We start from the raw sequence: 20,127 nt of genomic DNA, 5'->3' as shown, positions 1-20,127 counted from the left end.
AGAACATGCAGTGATCTGGTTTTCTGTTCCTGCATTAATTTGCTTAGGATAATGGCCTCCAGCTATGTCTGTGTTGCTCAAAGGACATGATTTTATTTTTATGGCTGCATAGTATTCCATGATGTATATGTACCACAGTTTCTTTATACAGTCCACCATTATTGGGTGTCTAGGTTGATTCCATATCTTTGCTATTGTGAAAAGTGCTGTGATGAACATATGTGTACATGTATCTTTATGATAGAATGATAAATATTCCTTTAGGTATATATCCAGTAGTGGGATTGCTGGGTCAAATGGTAGTTTTGTTTCAAGTTCTTTGAGAAATCTCTAAACTGCTTTCCACAGTGGCTGAACTAATTTACATTCCCACTAGCTGTTCCCTTTTCTCTGCAACTTTGCCAACATATATTTTGACATTTTAGTAAAAATTATTGTTAAGCTTTGTTCTAGGGTACAGATGGTTCTTTTAGATCTTGCTTTCTAAGATTTATTAGGTAAGATTGCAGGATGTAGTTTAGCTCATAACCCCTTCTAAGTATTGTACCCCATGTCTTATGAATTATGAAGGTTTTTCCACTTGGCCTGGTGCGGACAGAAACTGTTTTTGACTGTATACAACCTCCATATGTTGTTCCCAATAATGCTTTCACATGACTCTCTACCACCATTGAGGAAAGAGCTACACAGAGGATACAGGTAGCTTCTTCATACACATGCATTGATTAAGTACCCAGCTGAAAACAGAGGGAGTCCCTCACCATGCTCTTTCTGTGCAGTCTTTGCTCACAGATACTGTGTTCCATGCGCTGTAACCACCTTGATCTCCCAGGTTTCCCAGTTCATATACTCATCTTGAAGACCACGAGGCTTTACCTTTCTCTCTTCCTGGGTTGAAGCCTGGAAACTCTCTGTGCAGTTAGCTGGGGCATTTGTGCAGCTCATCTTGTTTCTTCCATCTTTTGGGGTCACTGTCTTCATTGCCTGATCTGTGACATCTTGAAAGACATTGTTTCATATATTTTGTTAATACAGTTTTTAGTTGTTTCAGGTTGGAGGCTCCTTGTTATTTCATCTGAAGCAAAATGGGAGTCATTTATTTTTATTACATTAAAAATTTAATTTTTGTATAAGTGAATCATTCCCATGATTCAAAAATCAAAAAATGTAAATATGTATTCAGTCGAAATCTCTCTCCAAATCCTTCCCACTACCAAGTTAGTCCTCATCCCCCACCAAGTAAAAACCTATTCTAAGCCGGGCGCGGTGGCTCACGCCTGTAATACCAGCACTTTGGGAGGCTGAGGTGGGCAGATCACTTGAGGTCAGGAGTTCGAGACCAGCCTGACCAATATGGTGAAACCCCATTTTAAAAAAAAAAAACCTATTCTATTAGTTTATCTTTCCAGAATTTCTTCATATGCAAGTAAATAAAAATTACATATCCTTTTTCACCTTCTACCTCCTTTTTCATAGAAAGTTTGCATAGTATACATGCTATTCTGAACCTTATTTTTTTCACTTAGCCATGTATCTTGAGGATATTTTCTTACTGGTGCATAGACTTCACACACACACACCCCCCTTTTTAATGACTATATATAGTGTCCACATCCTGTAGACATACCATCATTTGTTTAAAAGTTCCCTTTTGTTAAACAATTAGGTTGCTTTCAATCTTTTGCTATTAGGAATAATGTCGGAGTTAATCATCGTGTGCATAACTCATTTTGCATGTATCTGCATAACATAGCTGTTGAATACATTCCCAGACATGGATTACTAGGTCAGAGGGTTTATGCATTTGTGTTGCCAAATTGTCCTCCCAAGAGGTGGAACCATTCTTCCACAAGGCTATTAGGAAAATGCATATTAACCCACAGTTCTATTTATAGGAATGTTATGAAATAAGGATTTCTGCTAATCTGATAGGGAAAAAATGTTATAAAATAGTTTTAATTTGTATTTCTAAGTGAGGTTGTTGAACATCTCCTATGCTTAAAAGCCATTTCTACTTCCTTGTCTTTGTACTTTAAATTGTTTTGGTCGTTCAGTTCTTTATAGTAATAAGAATGTGAAATAGAAATATTTTAGTAGATAGTGTTAATGCAACACTTTAAGTTGCATTTAATAAAATATAATTATACTAAATCTAGTCATATGTTTAATGGTTTTAGAGTCATTACAAAATGGTTAGATCAAAGGTTGGGTTAATTTTTCAGACAAATTTTTAAAGTTCAAAGTAAAGTCAGGTTAATCTGAGTTTTTGACCAGAAGAGTAATGTTCTAAAACTACTTTAATAAATGAAGAAAAATAGAAATTGTTCTAAAAATATTTTACCTTTGAGAGATGTGGTTTGTATTCCACAAACAAAATGGCATTTCCAGAACAATTTGATGGATGTTGGAGAAATGATTATTTGAAATTTGGACTATCTTGTAAAGTCCAAGCTTTTCGGTTACAAAATATATTCTGTTCCACATGTAAGAATGATAATCATCTTCATGGTTAGATGACAGGATTCTCTTGCTATTCTTCAATCAGTGCATCTTTCTTGAGAAGTAAGGAGTATGCAGGTATTTTTATAACTTTACATACCAACTCTTTTTCTCTGCCTGATCTCCAATATCTTTAACTTTTTGTTCTATCATTTATAACTTGCAGTTATTATACTTTGTGGACAATTAATTAGGGAATTAGTTGCTTTACCAAATGAGTGAAGTAATAAAATGGGCTAGTAGTTTGTTTATATTTTCTTAATTTATTATAAATTAAAAGTCCATTACAAATATATTTTTAGAGTTACATCAATATGGAGAGGCATCCAGCACACATCCATCAGGTATGATGTCATTCCAGAACATTTTCTGGTACTTCATTTTTCTGTCTTATCAGCCAACTAAATTTTCCTTGATTAAATTTAATTATTTTGTGTTTTTTTGTCCCCATTGTCAAAACATGGAGCTGCATGACATCATCAGGTTATCCACTTATCGCGCTTTAGTAATCTTACTGTTGTTTGTATGCTTGCTTTTTAGATCTAAAATTATATATCAGGAAAACAATTATTGACCTGATTTTTTTAAGGATTAATATTTAGCTTTTCTAGAATAGTTGAAAATGTTCTGAATGCTTTCTATGAAAATCATCTAATTATAACTAACTACGATTTTATTCTATGTTCCCAGATTTAGTTATTTTAAAAGTGTTTTGTATGCATCAATTACAGTACTTTTTACCACACTAATAATCTATCTACTTGTGTTATTTGAATCTTGTTTGGTTAGAAAAGTATGATAAATAGAAAAATAACATTGTTATTTTGACTATGCACTTTCTTGCTTTTTAAAGTTTACATGCTGATTAATGCTAAGGCAGTTCTTTAGAAGATAAAATTTGAATTTCTGTATATATGTATTAAACAATTCTGTTTTAAGAAAGCAGTTGGGCTGGGCACAGTGGCTCATGCCTGTAATCCCCATACTTTGGGAGGCCAAGGCAGGCAGATCACTTGAGATCAGGAGTTTGAGACCAGCCTGGCCAACATGGCGAAACCCGGTCTCTACTAAAAATACAAAAATTAGCCAGGTTGGTGGCACATGCCTGTAATCCCAGTTATTTGGGAGGCTGAAGCAGGAGAATCACTTGAACCTTGGAGGTAGAGGTTGCAGTGAGCCAAGATCACGCCACTGCACTCCAGCCTGGGTGAAAGAGTGAGACTCCATCTCAAACAAACAAACAAACAAAAAGCAATTGGTCTGAACTTTCCATCAAATACTAAAAATGCATAATTTAATTAGAATTTAAATTAACGTGAATAAGCAAAATAATCCAAATTTTGGAGATTATAATTAACAGTGGTAACTGACATACTTTTATTAATAAAACACATGTAAAAGAAATGTGTATACACAAATGAATTTAAAATGGAAAATAGTTTCAGTACTTTTTTAGTATTTATCTTACAATGAATTTAATGTTTACTTAAATTTAAGATGAGCATATAAATCAGAGCAAGATGATTCAAAAAAAGTATTTAAGGTGATGAAATATATTTCATGTATGATTTCAACGTGAACTTTTATTGTTTAATTTTGGTTACAGGGCCTTTTCACAAAGTTCTAATACTTCCGAAATATATATACCTTAAATCAACACCTATATTATTTTAGGATGTTAATTGGATCATAGCATTTACTTGCATTAAAAATTATGCAGCGTTGGTTGGAAAATCAAGTGAAAAAATTGAAGCAAAGTGGAAGAATGGTGGGATAGAATTTCTAGATTAGCAAACTCTTGTTGATTTAAGGTTAGATGTTAAAATAGAAATGAAGTTTTATATTTCTGGTACCAAAATCTGTTAATATTCTAATACCTTAACTTCCATTTATGAGAGATAAGTTCATTATCAGAGGTACTAAATACATTGTCAGTTATAATTAAAATCAGAGTGGTTTGACAAAGATTTTAAAAAATCAGTGGCAAATGATATAACTATAGTATTTTTAATTCTGCTATGTGTTTTAGGTATTTGTGAAGTGTCATTTTGATTATAATCCATACAATGATAGCCTAATACCTTGCAAAGAAGCAGGATTGAAGTTTTCCAAAGGAGAAATTCTTCAGATTGTAAATAGAGAAGATCCAAATTGGTGGCAGGTTAGTATGCTTCTCAGAATTTCCTCAACTACTTTTCTATTTTTAATCTTAGATCTGATCAATATCTGAATATTCAGGAAGAATATTAGTATTTGTATTAATATTAGCATTTGTTACAATGAATTTTCCCACATGAACAGCTCCTGCTTCATGGCTACTAATTTTGTGGACGTGAGATCAAATTGGGAGGGAATTTGCAAGTATCTCTTAATAAGTGCAGAATTAACCAGCCTTTGGCACTAACCCATTGGTTTAGGGATTAGACCAGTTGGTTTTTTCACATAGGTAATTGCCTTAAAATATGCTGTTCGGCAAGAACAACTCAATTGGGACATCCCTTTTCAAAAGATATTTGGGTTTTGTTATTTTAAGTAGGAGTCTTTTACTGTGAAATAGTCTTTCTCTTGTCTCCTCTCCCTCTTGTTTGTCATGGCAAGTAAAGCTTAATTTCTTAAGGTCTTAATGTGTATTTGCTCTCCTCTTCTCAGATACTGGGAAATGAAGGTTTGCTCTATCAGTTTGGTTTGGGTTTGGATTAAAATCTGTGTATATGGAAAGAGATGTATATTATCACTGCATTTTTCCCTCCTTTTTTCAGAAGATCTGTGTAATGGTATTCTTTTTTTCTTCTCCTAATGTTGTAGCTTTCAGAAACCCCTAGCAGCAGTAATAAGTCTGTTTTTGTAATTGTTTGTATTAGCTTACAACCACAATATTCAGAACTGGAGAAACTGGCAAGTCAGGAAGTCTGAAATACCTTAAACTATCAAAGCAAATGAGAGTCTTACTAAAGAACAAGGATTAGGAGGAAAGGATCCAGAGCTTAGCACCAAATTCCAAAATTAACTGAGATATTGGTAACTCACATTAGATCTAAAAAATGTATCTACTTCTAAGGGGAAACAAATCACAGAATGAGAACAATCTCACTAATGTGTCCTTAAATGTAAATTAAGACATTATTATGTATAAGTGCTCTATATGTTGAGACAGCTAAGAAATGGGTAAACAGAATCCATGATTTCGAGAGGTCTCCACTGAATTTTTTAGATCCATCATTTAAAAAAATCTCTCTGGCTGTTTCCTTTATCAAATTATTCCTATTTTTTTTCTTTTTTCTTTTTTCTATGAATACAATCTCTTAGTTTTATCTTCTTACCTGTCACCATTTTCTCAGTTTCTCCCTGCATTTTGATGGTCAGTTACTTTAATTCTGTTTTTCAGGATTTTTAATTGCTAAAAGTGATACCAGATTTTCTATGCTAGTTATAAGGTTAGAAATACTAACTGTGAGATAAACCACGAACAGCCAGTTCTCTAGCCAGTATTTTAAAATATTTCTCTTTGGAGCTTATTTTAAAAGTTAGCTATTTTACATTAGGTAAACTTTTGCCTAGTTTAAATTTACAAACTCTTGAGATATTCAGATTCCTGGTAGCATAAGTTAAAATCTACACTTTATATTCCAAATAGTATCTCCTTTTCATATGATTTGGCCTGAAATACTGACATAGTAGGATTAAGGTTGACAGTAAATGTCTTACTAAAGGGTGCTAGATAAAATGTCCTGTTCACACATCTTCTTATAGAATAGCATTTATTTATTTTCCTTTTCTAACTTAGTATTATAAATAAAAATTTTAGTAATTTAATATGTATTTTGGTTCCCAAATTTCATTACCAGATGACAGATATGAAGAATTTTAGGTGCCAGTTGATTCCTCAGTGCTGAATTGTTTAAATATCTTAACTGACAATGCTATGGTTTTAAATCACAAGGTTGTTTTTAAGAGCAAATGTGACTTTTTTTAATGACCACTACTTGTCCTATGTAATAGAATATGATCTCAAATTTTAGTCACTGAGATATACAATTCATTAATTTGATTCTAGGCTAGCCATGTAAAAGAGGGAGGAAGCGCTGGTCTCATTCCAAGCCAGTTCCTGGAAGAGAAGAGAAAGGCATTTGTTAGAAGAGACTGGGACAATTCAGGTGATGAGCTCGACACAATAAGTAATAAGCAGTCCTTTGTGGCCTCCTTTCTTTGTCTCTTTTGTCTGAATAAGCAAATGAATGTATTTTAAATATATCTAGAATGAATCCCTCCCTCTGCTTTATTTTCTATCTCTTATAAGTAATCTTTTTATCCCTTTCTGCCACCTGCTGGTAGAGTATCAAAATTCAGTGCCTTAACTCACCCCCACCCTCTTTTGCTTCCTAGGATGCAACATTGGGAAGATAATTCTCCCACCCGTATAAAATACTATAGGGCAATTTTTTCATATTCTGACATGCTGTTTAAGTTATATTTGTTTTATCATCCTTCAGGACCTTTTTGTGGAACTATAAGTAGCAAAAAAAAGAAAAAGATGATGTATCTCACAACCAGAAACGCAGGTAGGTTTTAAATACTTTTTGAGAAGTCCAAGTGAAGTAACTGTGTATCATTTTGTGTGGAAGAAACTCTGAATATACAGTTTAAAGTGAATGTAATTCAGATTAGTACCTAGTTGCAAGGGGCTGGCATATGAACACATGGTGCAATATGATATAAATTATTTAAATCTTGATACTATGTATACTACCATGTGCTTTATTTTGTGAGTATAGTTTACAGCAAAACAAATTGGTTAGGATTTTTGCTTGTCTTAATGAAGACACAATAGTATAATTGAAACTGTTTGTCCAGAGAATTTTGAAATAGTAATTTGTGTGCCATTTCTAAGGGGTAGAATGCCTTTATCAGGATGTTACAAAAATTACGTTTAAGGGCAACTGGTATCCTGCTATAACACTAACCATGATACTTTTAGAAAAATAGCACTGGACCAAATAAATCTTAGTCTGCTTTAGTAGATTTATTTCTTAAATATTTTAGTCATGAAGAAATATTTTTAAAAAGAAAGAAATGGTAACTATATGAGGTGACTGATATGTTTAATAGCTTAATTGAGGTAATCATTCACATTGTACACATTCATGAAACCATCAAACTGTACACTTTATATACAATTCCTATTTGTCAGTTATACCTCAGTAAAGCTGAAAAGGTTTTTAAAAACAATGTAAAATAAGACCTCAGACCTGGATTGGCTACTTCTTTACTATTAAAAATAAATAAATAAATAGGAAGGAAGGGAAAGAATGGAAACTACTATATTTATTCTTCCCAGTTACAGAGGATGACAAGAGTAAAAAACAGCTCTATAAATCAGAAGGAGGCTTAATCAAAGGAGCTGGCAATTTTAAAAGTACTTTCTTGACTTCAGAGCTACCTCTATGCTGGTAATATACTAAATAGCAAACCATATAAGAAATAATACAGAAGGAAGAAGTGGGCTTGTTTCTCTTAATATTGGTTTAATCTACTGTGGGGAAATTGTGCAAAGAAAGAGTTGCTATTAGTATAATAAGCTAAGGAAGGAGTGTTATTACTACAGATTGAGAGTTACAGTAATAACAAGTAATATAATATTTCAAATCACTTTGGCCCTATTATTCATTAAATATATGCCCATAAGGCTTTTTTGCAAAATAGAAAATTTGTAATTTTCCCACTATTACAATTTTGGCTTATGTTTCTAGTGAAAACGTTTGGATCTAAAATTTACATGTAAATTTCAAAATCTTAATATTTAAATATATGTTGTCAGTAAATGTCAGTATGTTGAATTTTCTAATCAAACTATAATTGTAGATTTGCCATACACTATTTATTCATTTATATAATTGGAAGATCACTCGTTCTTTGGAACTCATTTAAGCAACTACAGTAAGTTTACTCCTGTCCTCCCTGTTTGATACATACTTTTTATATAAACTGGTCTATAATTTGATTATTTATATTAAAGAATTTTTACTGACAAATTGATAAAAGGTTTCAGTGGATACAATCTCTGATAAATAAGGATAAAACATACAGTTTTTCTAGCTTGATTAGACAAATTTTTAAGGGCAAATGGATGAAAGTAGATGTTTAAAGCAATATATAAAATAATTTACGGACCAGGTGCAGTGGCTTATGCCTGTAATCCCAGCACTTTGGGAGGCTGAGGCAGGAGGATCACTTGAGACCAACAGTTTGAGACCAGCCTGGGCAACATAGCAAGACCCCATCTCTACAAAAACAGTTTAAAATCAGCTGGGTGTGGTGGCTCATCCCTGTGGTTTCATCTACTTGGGAGACTCCTTTGAGCCCAGGAGTTCAAAGGTACCATGAGCTAAGATTGCACCACTATACTCCACCTTGGGTGTCAGTGAGACCCTGTCTTATAAACAGTAATAAAATAATTATTATTTATTGTCCTTTGCCAAATTTGTAAAAACAAATGTGTGCTAAGTGGGTACAAGTCAAGTGATATTTAACTGTTAAGACAGCTAAGCCATTACTAGACAGAGTCGCAGAGATTATTTTCATGTGTATAAAAGATGACTGAATATGTTTTCCAATTCCCTTTACATTCAGAATTTGATCGTCATGAAATCCAGATATATGAGGAGGTAGCCAAAATGCCTCCCTTCCAGAGAAAAACATTAGTATTGATAGGAGCTCAAGGTGTAGGCCGAAGAAGCTTGAAAAACAGGTTCATAGTATTGAATCCCACTAGATTTGGAACTACGGTGCCATGTAAGTTTTCTGTGTTTTCCTTGCTATGCAATTGGCAGGAAAGAATATGGGCATATGGAGGAGGGGGATTATTATCATTAATTATTGCTATTCCCAAATAAGTTTTCTCTATGACAATGAAAAAGAACAAGTAAAAGACATTGAAAAATTTAGTAATTCTGCAGCTGTCTTGAAATAGTGCTGCAGTGCTGTTGGCTTTCTGTCTGGTGACAGTTGCTTCTCTAAGCTATTCAGTTCAGAAATGTTAGCATTAAATGCGTATATTAGAATTGTGGCAAGATAGACATTTAGGATTTTCTTGTACTGATGTATATCTGAAAAGTTGGATTTTTCAACCATTTTAATGTAAAGAAAAAGGGAAAGTTTCTGATCCTCAGACATACCCAGTGTGGCAACAGCTGTGTGAATGTACGTAGTCTGGCTTGTAGCTCTCAGTTGTGCAAGGTCATAAACCTGATTTTTGATAACACATCAAGAGTGAATTCACCTTTTACTACAGACAGCATTAAGGTTACAAAGTCTGATGTATAGAATAAAATAATACTGATGAGAAGTACAACCATTAAGGTAACTAAACACTCATTTTAGGTCTTTGCATTCATTTCTCTATTTGCATACTTACATAGAAAGTTAAATAATCTTGTCAGAACTATGCTTGATGAGAATGGAATTAGATCAAGGAGTTGGATGATGTTAGTGACTTACTGTAGTGACTAATAGACACTTGTCTTTGTTTTTGAAATATGTGAGCCTTTACTCGTGAACTTAGATGTTCTCTCCCTTGAAGAAAGCAGGAGACAAGCTAACATTGCTTTCATAACTCCCTTTTCTTTGCTTCTGTTGGTGACCAAGTCCCCTTTTTACACAGCATTCCTTTAGGTATATTAATGCCTTTAAGCTGTTTTGAGTCATATCCTAACCTAAGTTCGCCCCCCCTCTTAATTGAATTTTAGGTTTTGTCCAGCATATTTTGGGCCTAATTCTCAGTGAGTACTTTTATGGCTAAAATTCTTAAAAGTTAGGGAAATAACCTTGTCATTGCCCCCATGTGCCGCTTACAATCCCTTCAGGGCAAGTCTTCAGATTCTACTGTGTAGGCATTGAAAATCACTAAATTTAGACAACTCCTAGTTTAGTGGTCAACAAAACAAAAACTGCACTGTAATTAAAGTATATGTTAAAGTTGCAATTGTGAAAAAAAGAAAAAGTTTTTTGCTTTTATCAAATTAATATGTGCCCAATATTTTCAGCAAGTAGTTCATAAAGACATATAATGGGAAAAAAATAATCCCTTCTCTTCCCCTGCCTCACCACTGGCTTATTTATGAGAAACAGTCACTTTTCATTCTTTTTGCTATTTCTTTTGGTAGTGTTCCATATTTCTTAATAATGTCTTTAGTCTACTGTTCCCTGATTTAGCCAGTTTAGGCCTTATCTGTTTACTTCCTGACTATCCTTCCAATATAAAGATAGCTCTATTTTCAGTTAGTTCAATTTTACTTTCTTAAACAGCCTTTTCCCCTTGTGTGACCCAGGAATCTCTGGAATTCTGTTTTTCCTTATACTACCTGATTTTATATACATGTGTGTGCCTACAGTGTTTTGTTGTTTTTTAAACCAAAGACTTGTTTATTCCAGTAAGTTGTGTTTTTTTTTTTTTTTTTTCTTTTTCTGGAGATCTCTGTCTCAGAAACCTCTGTCTTTCTGCTTCGATGAGGACTACATGCTGTCTCTCTGACTGCCGAGCTGTTAATACTGGAGTAGTTAGTTCCCTTTGTTGTTACCCTGGGTTGAAGCAGTTGTTCCTAGACCCCATTCTCTCTCTCTCGGTTTATCACCTTGTTTTGCTGGGGCACATCCTCTTGTACGGGGAATGCAATGCCTGCATCTTTGTGTTTTAAAATGTATATTTTCTGCCCTTTATTTGACTAATTAGCTGAGAATAGAATTCTGGATTGTAAAATTTAAAAGCTATTACAATGTTTGCATCATCTCCAAAAGATTCTCTGTACCCATTTCCCACCAACCTCCTCAACTGCTGCTGCCATGAGCAATCATGAATCTTTCTGTCACAATAGATTTACTTATTGTGGACATTTTCTATGCTAGAGTTATACAATATGTGGTATTTTGTGACTGGCTTCTTAAAATAATGTCCAGTCTCATCTGTGTTGTAGCATGTATCAGTACTTAGTTTTTTTTCCTTGCTAAGTGATATTCTATTTTATGACTATAACACATTTTATTTATATATTCATCAGTTGATGGACATTCATTTTTTTTTTTTTTTTTTTTAGCTATTGTGAATAATGCTGCAGTCAACTTTTGTATACAGGTATTTGTGTGGACATACACCTATTTCTTTTTTTTTTTGAGACGGAGTTTCGCTCTCGTTACCCAGGCTGGAGTGCAATGGCGCGATCTCGGCTCACCGCAACCTCCGCCTCCTGGGTTCAGGCAATTCTCCTGCCTCAGCCTCCCGAGTAGCTGGGATTACAGGCACGCGCCACTATGCCCAGCTAATTTTTTGTATTTTTAGTAGAGACAGGGTTTTACCATGTTGACCAGGATGGTCTCGATCTCTCGACCTCGTGATCCACCTGCCTCGGCCTCCCACATACACCTATTTCTTTTGGGCATATACCTAGGAATGGAATTTGTGGGTTATATAGTGACTATATGTTTAACCTTTAGAATAACTTCCACACTGTTTTCCATAGTGGCTGTACATGTATCCTTTCACAATCCCAGCAGTGTATGAACTTTCCAGTTTCTCCACATCCTCACCAACATTTGTCATCTGGCTTTATAGTCATCCTAGTGGATGTAAAGTTGTGTCTCAATTTGGTTCTCATTTGCATTTCCTTAACGGCTGATAATGTCAAACAGCTTTTCATGTACATATTTACCATTTATGTATTTTTGGAGAAATGTCTCTTCAAACTGGTTGCCCATTTTTCAATTAGGTAATCTTTTTCTTAAGCTGTAAGAGGAGGTCATATTATATTCTGGGTATAAGTTCATTACTAGGTACATGATCTGCAAATATTTATATTTTCTCTCATTCTTTGGTGACTTCTAATGTTTTTGATGGTGTCCTATGATAGACAAAAGTTTTTCATTTTGATGAAGTCCAATTTTATGTATCTTTTGTTGCTCATGCTTTATGTATCATATCAGATATGATACTATATCAAAGCTTTCCCTAATCCAAGGTCACAAAATTTTATGCCCATATTTTATTTTAAGAGCTTAATACTACTAGCTGTTACATGCAGATTATAGGGTCAGTTTTGTGTTATATGTGAGGAGAGAGTTCCAACTTTATTCTTTTGCTTGCACATATCCAGTTGTCACAACACAATTTGTCAAAAAGAATAGTCCTTTCCTCCAGTGAATTGTCTTGCCATCCTTTTTGAAAATCAATTGATTGTAAATGTGAAGATTTATTTATGAACTTGCAATTCTGTTCCATTAACCTAGATGTCGGTCCTTATGCCTGTCCCACATTGTCTTGATTACTGTATATTTGTATTAAGTTTCAAAATCAGGAATTGAGAATCTTCCCAACTTGTTCTTTCTTTTTAAGCTTGTTTGGGCTCTTCTGGGTTCCTGGCATTTCTGTATAAATTGTAAAGTAAGCTTCCAATTTCTGCAGACAAGGTAACTAGAATTTTAAGAAGAATTATATGGACTCTCTAGACCAACTTGAGGACTATTGCCATCTTAACAATATTAATTCTTTTAGTCTATAAGCGTGAATGTCTTTCCATTTATTTAGGTCTTTATTTTAATGCTATTTGTGGTTTTCATTGTACAAATTTTATGCTGCTTTGTCACATTTATTCCTGAGTATTTTATTCTTTTTCTATAGCAAAAGGTATTTTCTTCTTCTTATTATTATTATTATTTTTTGGATTGTTCCTTGCTAGTGTGTAGAAGTACAACTGATTTTTGTGTATTGGCTTTGTCTTTTAGCCTTATTCACCTCATTGATTCTAATGATGATTTTTTTGTGTGGATTCCTCAGGATTTTCTATATACAAAATCATGTCATCTGCAAATACAGTTTTACTTGTTCCAATCTGTTTATGTCTTTGCCTTGTCTAATTGCCTCAACTAGAACCTGCAGTATAATGTGTAATAGCGTAATAGAAGTGGCAAAAGTAGACATTTTTGTCTTGTTCATGATTTTAGGGAGAAAGGAGAAAGCATTCAATCTTTCCATTTTAGCTGTGGGTTTTTCATAGAGGCCTTTCATCAGCTTGGAGAAGTTCCCTTCTGTTCCTACTTTGTGGGCTTTTTGTCAAGAAAGGGTGCTAGATCTTGCCAAATGCTTTTTATTTGTCTGTTGATGGGTCATACGATTTTTGTTTTTTATTGTTTTCTATTCATTGATTTTCATATATTGAACCAACATTGTATTATGTGGTAAATTCCATTTGGTCATGATGTGCCATCTTTTTTATATACTTCTAGATTCAGTTGCTTGTAGTTTGTAATGATTTTTGCATCTATATTTATAAGGGATGTTGATCTATAGTTTTCATTCCTTGTGATGTCATTGTCTAGCTTTGATATAATATAGGACTTATAGAATTAGTGGTGAAATTTTCTTTCCTTTTTCATTGTTTCGGAAGAGTATGTGAAGAATTAGTTATAATTTTTTCAATGTTTGATGAAATTCACTCATGAAGCCATTTGACCCTGAGCTTTTCTTTGTAGGAAGTTTTGATTATTAATTCAGTCTCTTTACTTGTTAATAGGTCAACTTGGATTTTTATTTTTTAATCAGTTTCAGGATTTCTGCAGTATTCATAGTAATATATTTTTTTCATTTCTGATTTTAGAAATTTCAGTCTTCCATCTTTTATTCTTAGTCTTTGTAAAGATTTGTCAGTTTTGTTGATCTGTTCAGACAACCAAATTTTGCCTTTGCTGATTTTCTGTGTTTTTTCTGCTTTCTAATTTTTGCTATAATCTTTATTATTTTCTTCTTTCTATTTATACTTTGGGTTTATTTTACTCTCTTTTTTTTTTTAAGTAGAAAATTAAGTTATTGATTTGAGATCTTCTTTTTTAACATAGGCATTCACAGCTATAAATTTCCCTCTAAGTAATGTTTTAGTTGCATCCAAAAGTTTTTGGTATGCTGTGTTTTTGTTTTCATTCGTCTCAAAGTACTTTTGATTTGTGTGGGATTTTTTTTTTATATATAAACAGGTTCAATGGTGCATTTCTCTGTAGATGGCTACAGAGACTTTAAAACTGTAATCCTGAATTACAGCTATGCAACACACCCATTAGCCAGATCTAAAATAATAAACTGGCTTCTTACCACAACTATTCTGTTCCAAACCTTCTTCCCTCCGCAATGACCCTAAATCCTACATGAAAACAGTTACTATGGCAGAACTGGAACCTATCTTTGTGACCCAAAGTAAAAACCAAAGAAGAAATAGCAATTCATTGGTTAGTTGGCGAAACCAAGAAATGCAGTGCCCTTCACTGTGCTGCTTCCTCTTACTCGTTTTGTCCCTATTCTTCAGCACATCCATGTTAGCTCTTAATACATTTGAATTAGCCATATGATTCAGCTCTTTAGAGCTCACCACAGTGCTGATCTTTTTCCCATCAGTAGCTTTTAAGACAATTGTCGAGGGCTTAAAGCCCTCCACAGAACCTTTTCTTAGAATGGGTTTAGTTCAACCATCATACGTCTTCAAGGTAATGAACATGCTGCTGGGCAACTGGCACTCTGGAAGAGCCTGGTCAGCTCTGTCTGTAACTGTGCTCTTCAACAGCACCATCTACTCTCAAAGTATTTTCTTTCACTTGTGATTGCTTATTTGATCCATTGGCTGTTTGGGAGTATATTGCTTATTTTCAAATTTCTAAAATTTTCTGTTACTAAATTAAGGCAATTTAACTTTCTTTATATATTACAAAATGATCCTAAAATAAAATAGAAAAACATTGATATTTTAGGGAGATAGGCTATGTTATATAGCCTATTTTCTTTTTAACATTGGACTCTTGAGCTTAGTTAACAAATGAAATATTACTTTGTTGATTGTTTCTTCATTATTTGAAGAGCAGCTTAAATTAAGAATTTTGCCTATCATGAAAAAATTACTTCTAAAAAATAACATCATGTAGTTGCTCAGTGTAGAAGTCTAAGGAATCAATTGTAGTCAAATCTTCATGTTCTGATTTCTCTGTTCTGAAATATAAAGCAGTTTAAATATGTGGCAACATAGATTGTTTTTTGGAGTGTTAGTAGAGAATAGGATTGTAGTTAAAATTCGCGTGAAAACTAACATTTCTCTAAGAATTAAAATTCCCTCAGCATGGAGGTAGGGATAACACATGTACATATACGTATTTATTTCAAGCAGCACATTCCCCTGTATGGTTTCACAATAGGACTCCCCTCCTCAAAAAAAAGAGCCCACTACTTTTTAAAATTAATGTACACAGTGTTGAGCCAAGTCCTATTATGCATTTATTTGGGGAGTCAAAAGTTGCCTTAGAAGTTTTACTCTACACCTTTGGTGAATAATTCCAGCAACCTTAAACATCACACAGTTTTGAATATGAATATGACTATCATAGCATCTTGAAGATTCTCAAAGATACTATAAACACTCTTCACAGTAGTCTAAGATGACTACTCTCAAGGTTGAGCCAGAAAACAAGGGAAGGGGAGTCCTATTATACCTAATGATCTCATTTGACTCTTATTTTTGAGCATTAGTTTGAAGTTTATTTTGTTCTTAAAAAAGTTTTCTCTGTCTTATGCTTATTGAAAGTAATCAGAACACTGTCATCTTTTTATTTGGATTACTTTCTTAGTTTAATTTGGTGTACTTAATAATTCCATCAGTTATTCTGCAACCACTTAGCTAATAGAAGTAGGATACATCTTATATCTGATCCATCCAAGCCCAGGGTAAGGCTAAGCTTGAAATAACACACTCAAAAATTAATTTTCTTCTTCAAAGCTAATGTTAACAAAGTTGTCAGAGAGTACACCTTTGCAACAGTTTAAAAAATGATAACCATTCCTAGCACAGACCAACTTGCAAAGGGTTGTGTCTCTGCAAGTATTCAAAGCTCTAAAATATCAGACAAAAGGATCTCTTGCTTCTAAATTTTGACTTGAGCTATTCAGTCTCTCATTCTCCCAGAAATAATATGTCGGGTCAGAGTAGAGAAGGTTAATAGACCATGATAATAATGAGGTGGCTAGCTCTACCCCTGAATTGTAAAATAGAACAATTAACAGTTGGGAATATCAACAAACAGGAAGCTGAAAGAAAGGGTTGGTTTTGAGGTAAGATATAGGATAGATAATTTGTGGGTAAAACTGCACTTTAAAAAATTGGTATTACAACTAAGAATAGGTGAACTTTGCTCACCTTTTGGGGCACTTAGGAAGTGTTAAAGTGGAAAGAAAGGATGTAATAGATTCCTAAGAAGTAGAGTGCTAGTCAATTGAAAAGATACTCACTTGCAACATGCCTCACACTTATTAACACTTAGCATAATTAAGAACTTCATTGAAGGCTCTGCTGCTAGGTAAATATATTTTGAGTTTAAAGTGATTTTAAGAATCATATTTTTGGATACAAATTTTATGTTGGGGATTACCTCTTAAAATATTCCTCTAAGGTATCAAGAAACTTTTTCTATTAAAGGGCCACATAATAAAGTTTTAGGCTTTTCAGTCCATACAGTCTGTCACAATTACTGCCACCATTTTAATGGGAAAGAAACCATGTATGATATGTAAACATGAGTATGACTGTGGTTCAATAAAACTTTATTTACAAAAATAAGAAACAGATCAGATTTGGCCATAGGCTGTAGTTTGCTGCACCAGGTAGAAAAATGTTAAGCTACCCTGTGTACTTTAGTTTATTTTTTATGCCCTACAATTTCTTTGTACAAAAATCTCAACATTATTTAGTTACTTCACGGAAACCAAGGGAAGATGAAAAAGATGGCCAGGCGTATAAGTTTGTGTCACGATCTGAGATGGAAGCAGATATTAAAGCTGGAAAGTATTTGGAACATGGGGAATATGAAGGAAATCTCTATGGAACCAAAATTGATTCTATTCTTGAGGTTGTCCAAACTGGACGGACTTGCATTCTGGATGTCAACCCACAGGTAAGCTGCTTTGATTCCAAAGCTGTTTTTAATATTTTGTTTTCTGTGGAGTTTTTTCATGTGTGTCAGGGGATGGTGGTTTGGGGTTGTTTGTTTTGTCAGAGTGGAAAGGTGGCTCTTTCTTTCTTTTACCTTTGGCTGGTAGAGAATGTTATTATGTATACATAGCTAGTTAAGTAAATCTCTGAACAATTAGCCAACAGAGGCTTGGGTGGCAATAGAAACCGTGTGATTAGATCTATGGTGGAAGTTTAGTATGTGTTTATTTACCTGTTCAGGTAATGCATAAATGCTTGTGTTAAGAAACGTTAAGTTTAAAACTCAAGTCTGCAATAAAAAGAATAAAAAATCACTCCCCCTCCTACCTGACACACACACATACCTCTACACTATTCATTTTATTCTCACTCTGTGTTTCTCTCTCATCTACCCCTTCCCACTCCACTGCACTCAGCCCAACCTCACTTCCATACTCAGAGATAAGAATTGTTGGCCGGGCGCGGTGGCTCAAGCCTGTAATCCCAGCACTTTGGGAGGCCGAGGCGGGTGGATCACGAGGTCGAGAGATCGAGACCATCCTGGTCAACATTATGAAACCCCGTCTCTACTAATACAAAAAAAATTAGCTGGGCACGGTGGCGCGTGCCTGTAATCCCAGCTACTCAGGAGGCTGAGGCAGGAGAATTGCCTGAACCCAGGAGGCGGAGGTTGCGGTGAGCCGAGATCGCGCCATTGCACTCCAGCCTGGGTAACAAGAGCGAGACTCTGTCTCAAAAAAAAAAAAAAAAAAGAATTGTTAATAGTTTCTTATGTATCTTTCTAGTCATTTTATTATGCCTTAAATACAAATATACATAAGGTAATGGGTTTTCTGTTTTTGTTGTTGTTTCGTTTTACATAAATGGAAAAATTTTATATAGATTCTTCAGGGGTTTTATTATATAGTACTATTTCTTGAAGATCTTTTTATGGTAGTTATTACAGAGCTTTTTTTCTTTGTAATTGCTATATAGTACTTTATAGTATGAATATATATTCATTTATTTAACCACTCTCCAATTAATCAACATTGAGGTTCTTTCTACTTTTTCAATATTAACAGAATTCTACAATTTAACATAAAAAGAGTTTACATCATTCTTGATTTTTGGATCATTGTTTTATACTTTCCTTTGTTCAAGAGAAACAGACTGAGTTCAGAACAAAATAAATGGATCATTATTTTAAGAAAGTACTATATGGAATGAGAAGGACAGAACAGGGATAGGTATTAAATTATGTCCTTTAATCCACAGGACAAGTGCAAATAGTCTTTGATTTATACTAAAGGTAGCAGAATTCTGGTTCTCTATTATTATAAATTGGCTTATAATTATTCTTTTAAACAGGCACTGAAAGTATTGAGGACATCAGAGTTCATGCCCTATGTGGTCTTTATTGCTGCTCCAGAGTTAGAGACGTTACGTGCCATGCACAAAGCTGTGGTGGATGCAGGAATCACTACCAAGCTTCTGACGGTGAGCTAGCCATGCAATTTTCCTTCTAAAATTTTTCCTTTTCTTATGAGCATGTTTAACTCTTATCTTTTTTTTTTTTTTTTTTTTTTTTTTTTTTTTGAGGTAGAGTCTCCCTTTGTCGCCTGGGCTGGAATGCAGTGGTGCAATCTTGGCTGACTGCAACCTCCACCTCCCAGGTTCAAACAATTCTCCTGCCTCAGCCCCCTAGGTAGCTGAGATTACAGGCATGCACCAATACAATAAAAATTTGTGTATTTTTAGTAGAGATGGGGTTTGACCATGTTGACCAAGCTGGTCTCATCCTGACCTCAGGTAAACTGCCCACCTCGGCCTCTCAAAGAGCTGGGATTACAGGCTTGAGCCACCATGCCTGGCCATCTCTTATCTAATTATGCTTATGAAATAAACCTACTGTATAAGGTGCTACAGAATAAAAATTCATTAGATGTAGTTAGGTTCTGGAAAAGTATTCTTTTACTTGAAAATTATTGTTCACTTTATTTAAATCAAAAGTTTAGTTCTCCTTTGTAAAGTAAAATTGACCAATATTAAAATATACATATTAATTGAACCCCTTTATTTTGCTATTGGGGTAACTGGGCTCCAAGACCATTAGCAGTCATGTTTATTATATGGTTTATCATTGGTAGAGTCAGGTATTCTGATGTTTAGTTTCTATTACATGTTTTCTCCTTTTTTTTTCCTTTTTCATTTATGGAAATTTAAAAATATATACAAAAGAGGGAAAAAATGAGCCCCATATGCCCATCACCTGGCTTCAATAATCATGGCAATTTCTTGTTTTAATTAGACCCCTCCCCACTTCTTCCTCACCTTGACTTATTTTGAATCAAATTTTTGATATCATGTCATCCATAAATACTTCAGTATTTATATCTAAAAGATAGACTTTTAAAACGTAATACCATTAATATACCATTAAATATCTTACTGTTATCTACATGCGGTCTATATTTGAATTTCCCCAAGGTTTTTTTTAAGTTGATTTGTTCAAATCAGGATTCAAACAAGATCAACACATTGAATTTGTTTGATGTCATCTAAATCTTTTTTTCCAGCCTAATTGAGGTATAATTGACACACAATAAGCTGTACCTACCTAACGTGTCCAGCTTGATGAGTTTCA

At 34.0% G+C, this 20,127-nt stretch overlaps 1 protein-coding gene across 2 annotated transcripts in view; it reads left to right on the top strand.

Annotated features, from left to right (window-relative positions):
- Positions 1-20,127, top strand: part of PALS2 (protein associated with LIN7 2, MAGUK p55 family member) — a 135,222-nt gene that overhangs the window by 94,362 nt on the left and 20,733 nt on the right. Inside the window, exons 6-12 of one of the 2 annotated variants that reach the window (XM_021670160.2) lie at positions 2,802-2,843; positions 4,529-4,660; positions 6,554-6,653; positions 6,990-7,058; positions 9,127-9,288; positions 17,261-17,463; positions 18,852-18,980. In XM_021670160.2, the coding sequence (XP_021525835.1) occupies positions 2,802-2,843; positions 4,529-4,660; positions 6,554-6,653; positions 6,990-7,058; positions 9,127-9,288; positions 17,261-17,463; positions 18,852-18,980 (837 nt within the window). The remainder of the gene's footprint in view (positions 1-2,801; positions 2,844-4,528; positions 4,661-6,553; positions 6,654-6,989; positions 7,059-9,126; positions 9,289-17,260; positions 17,464-18,851; positions 18,981-20,127) is intronic. The other variant, XM_021670161.2, reaches the window with a different exon arrangement.

Source organism: Aotus nancymaae, unplaced genomic scaffold (assembly GCF_030222135.1).
Source record: "Aotus nancymaae isolate 86718 unplaced genomic scaffold, 86718_ANA_hifiasm-v0.15.2.pri h1tg000025l, whole genome shotgun sequence".
NCBI lineage: Eukaryota > Metazoa > Chordata > Mammalia > Primates > Aotidae > Aotus > Aotus nancymaae.
This window is presented reverse-complemented; position numbering and strand designations above follow the sequence as displayed.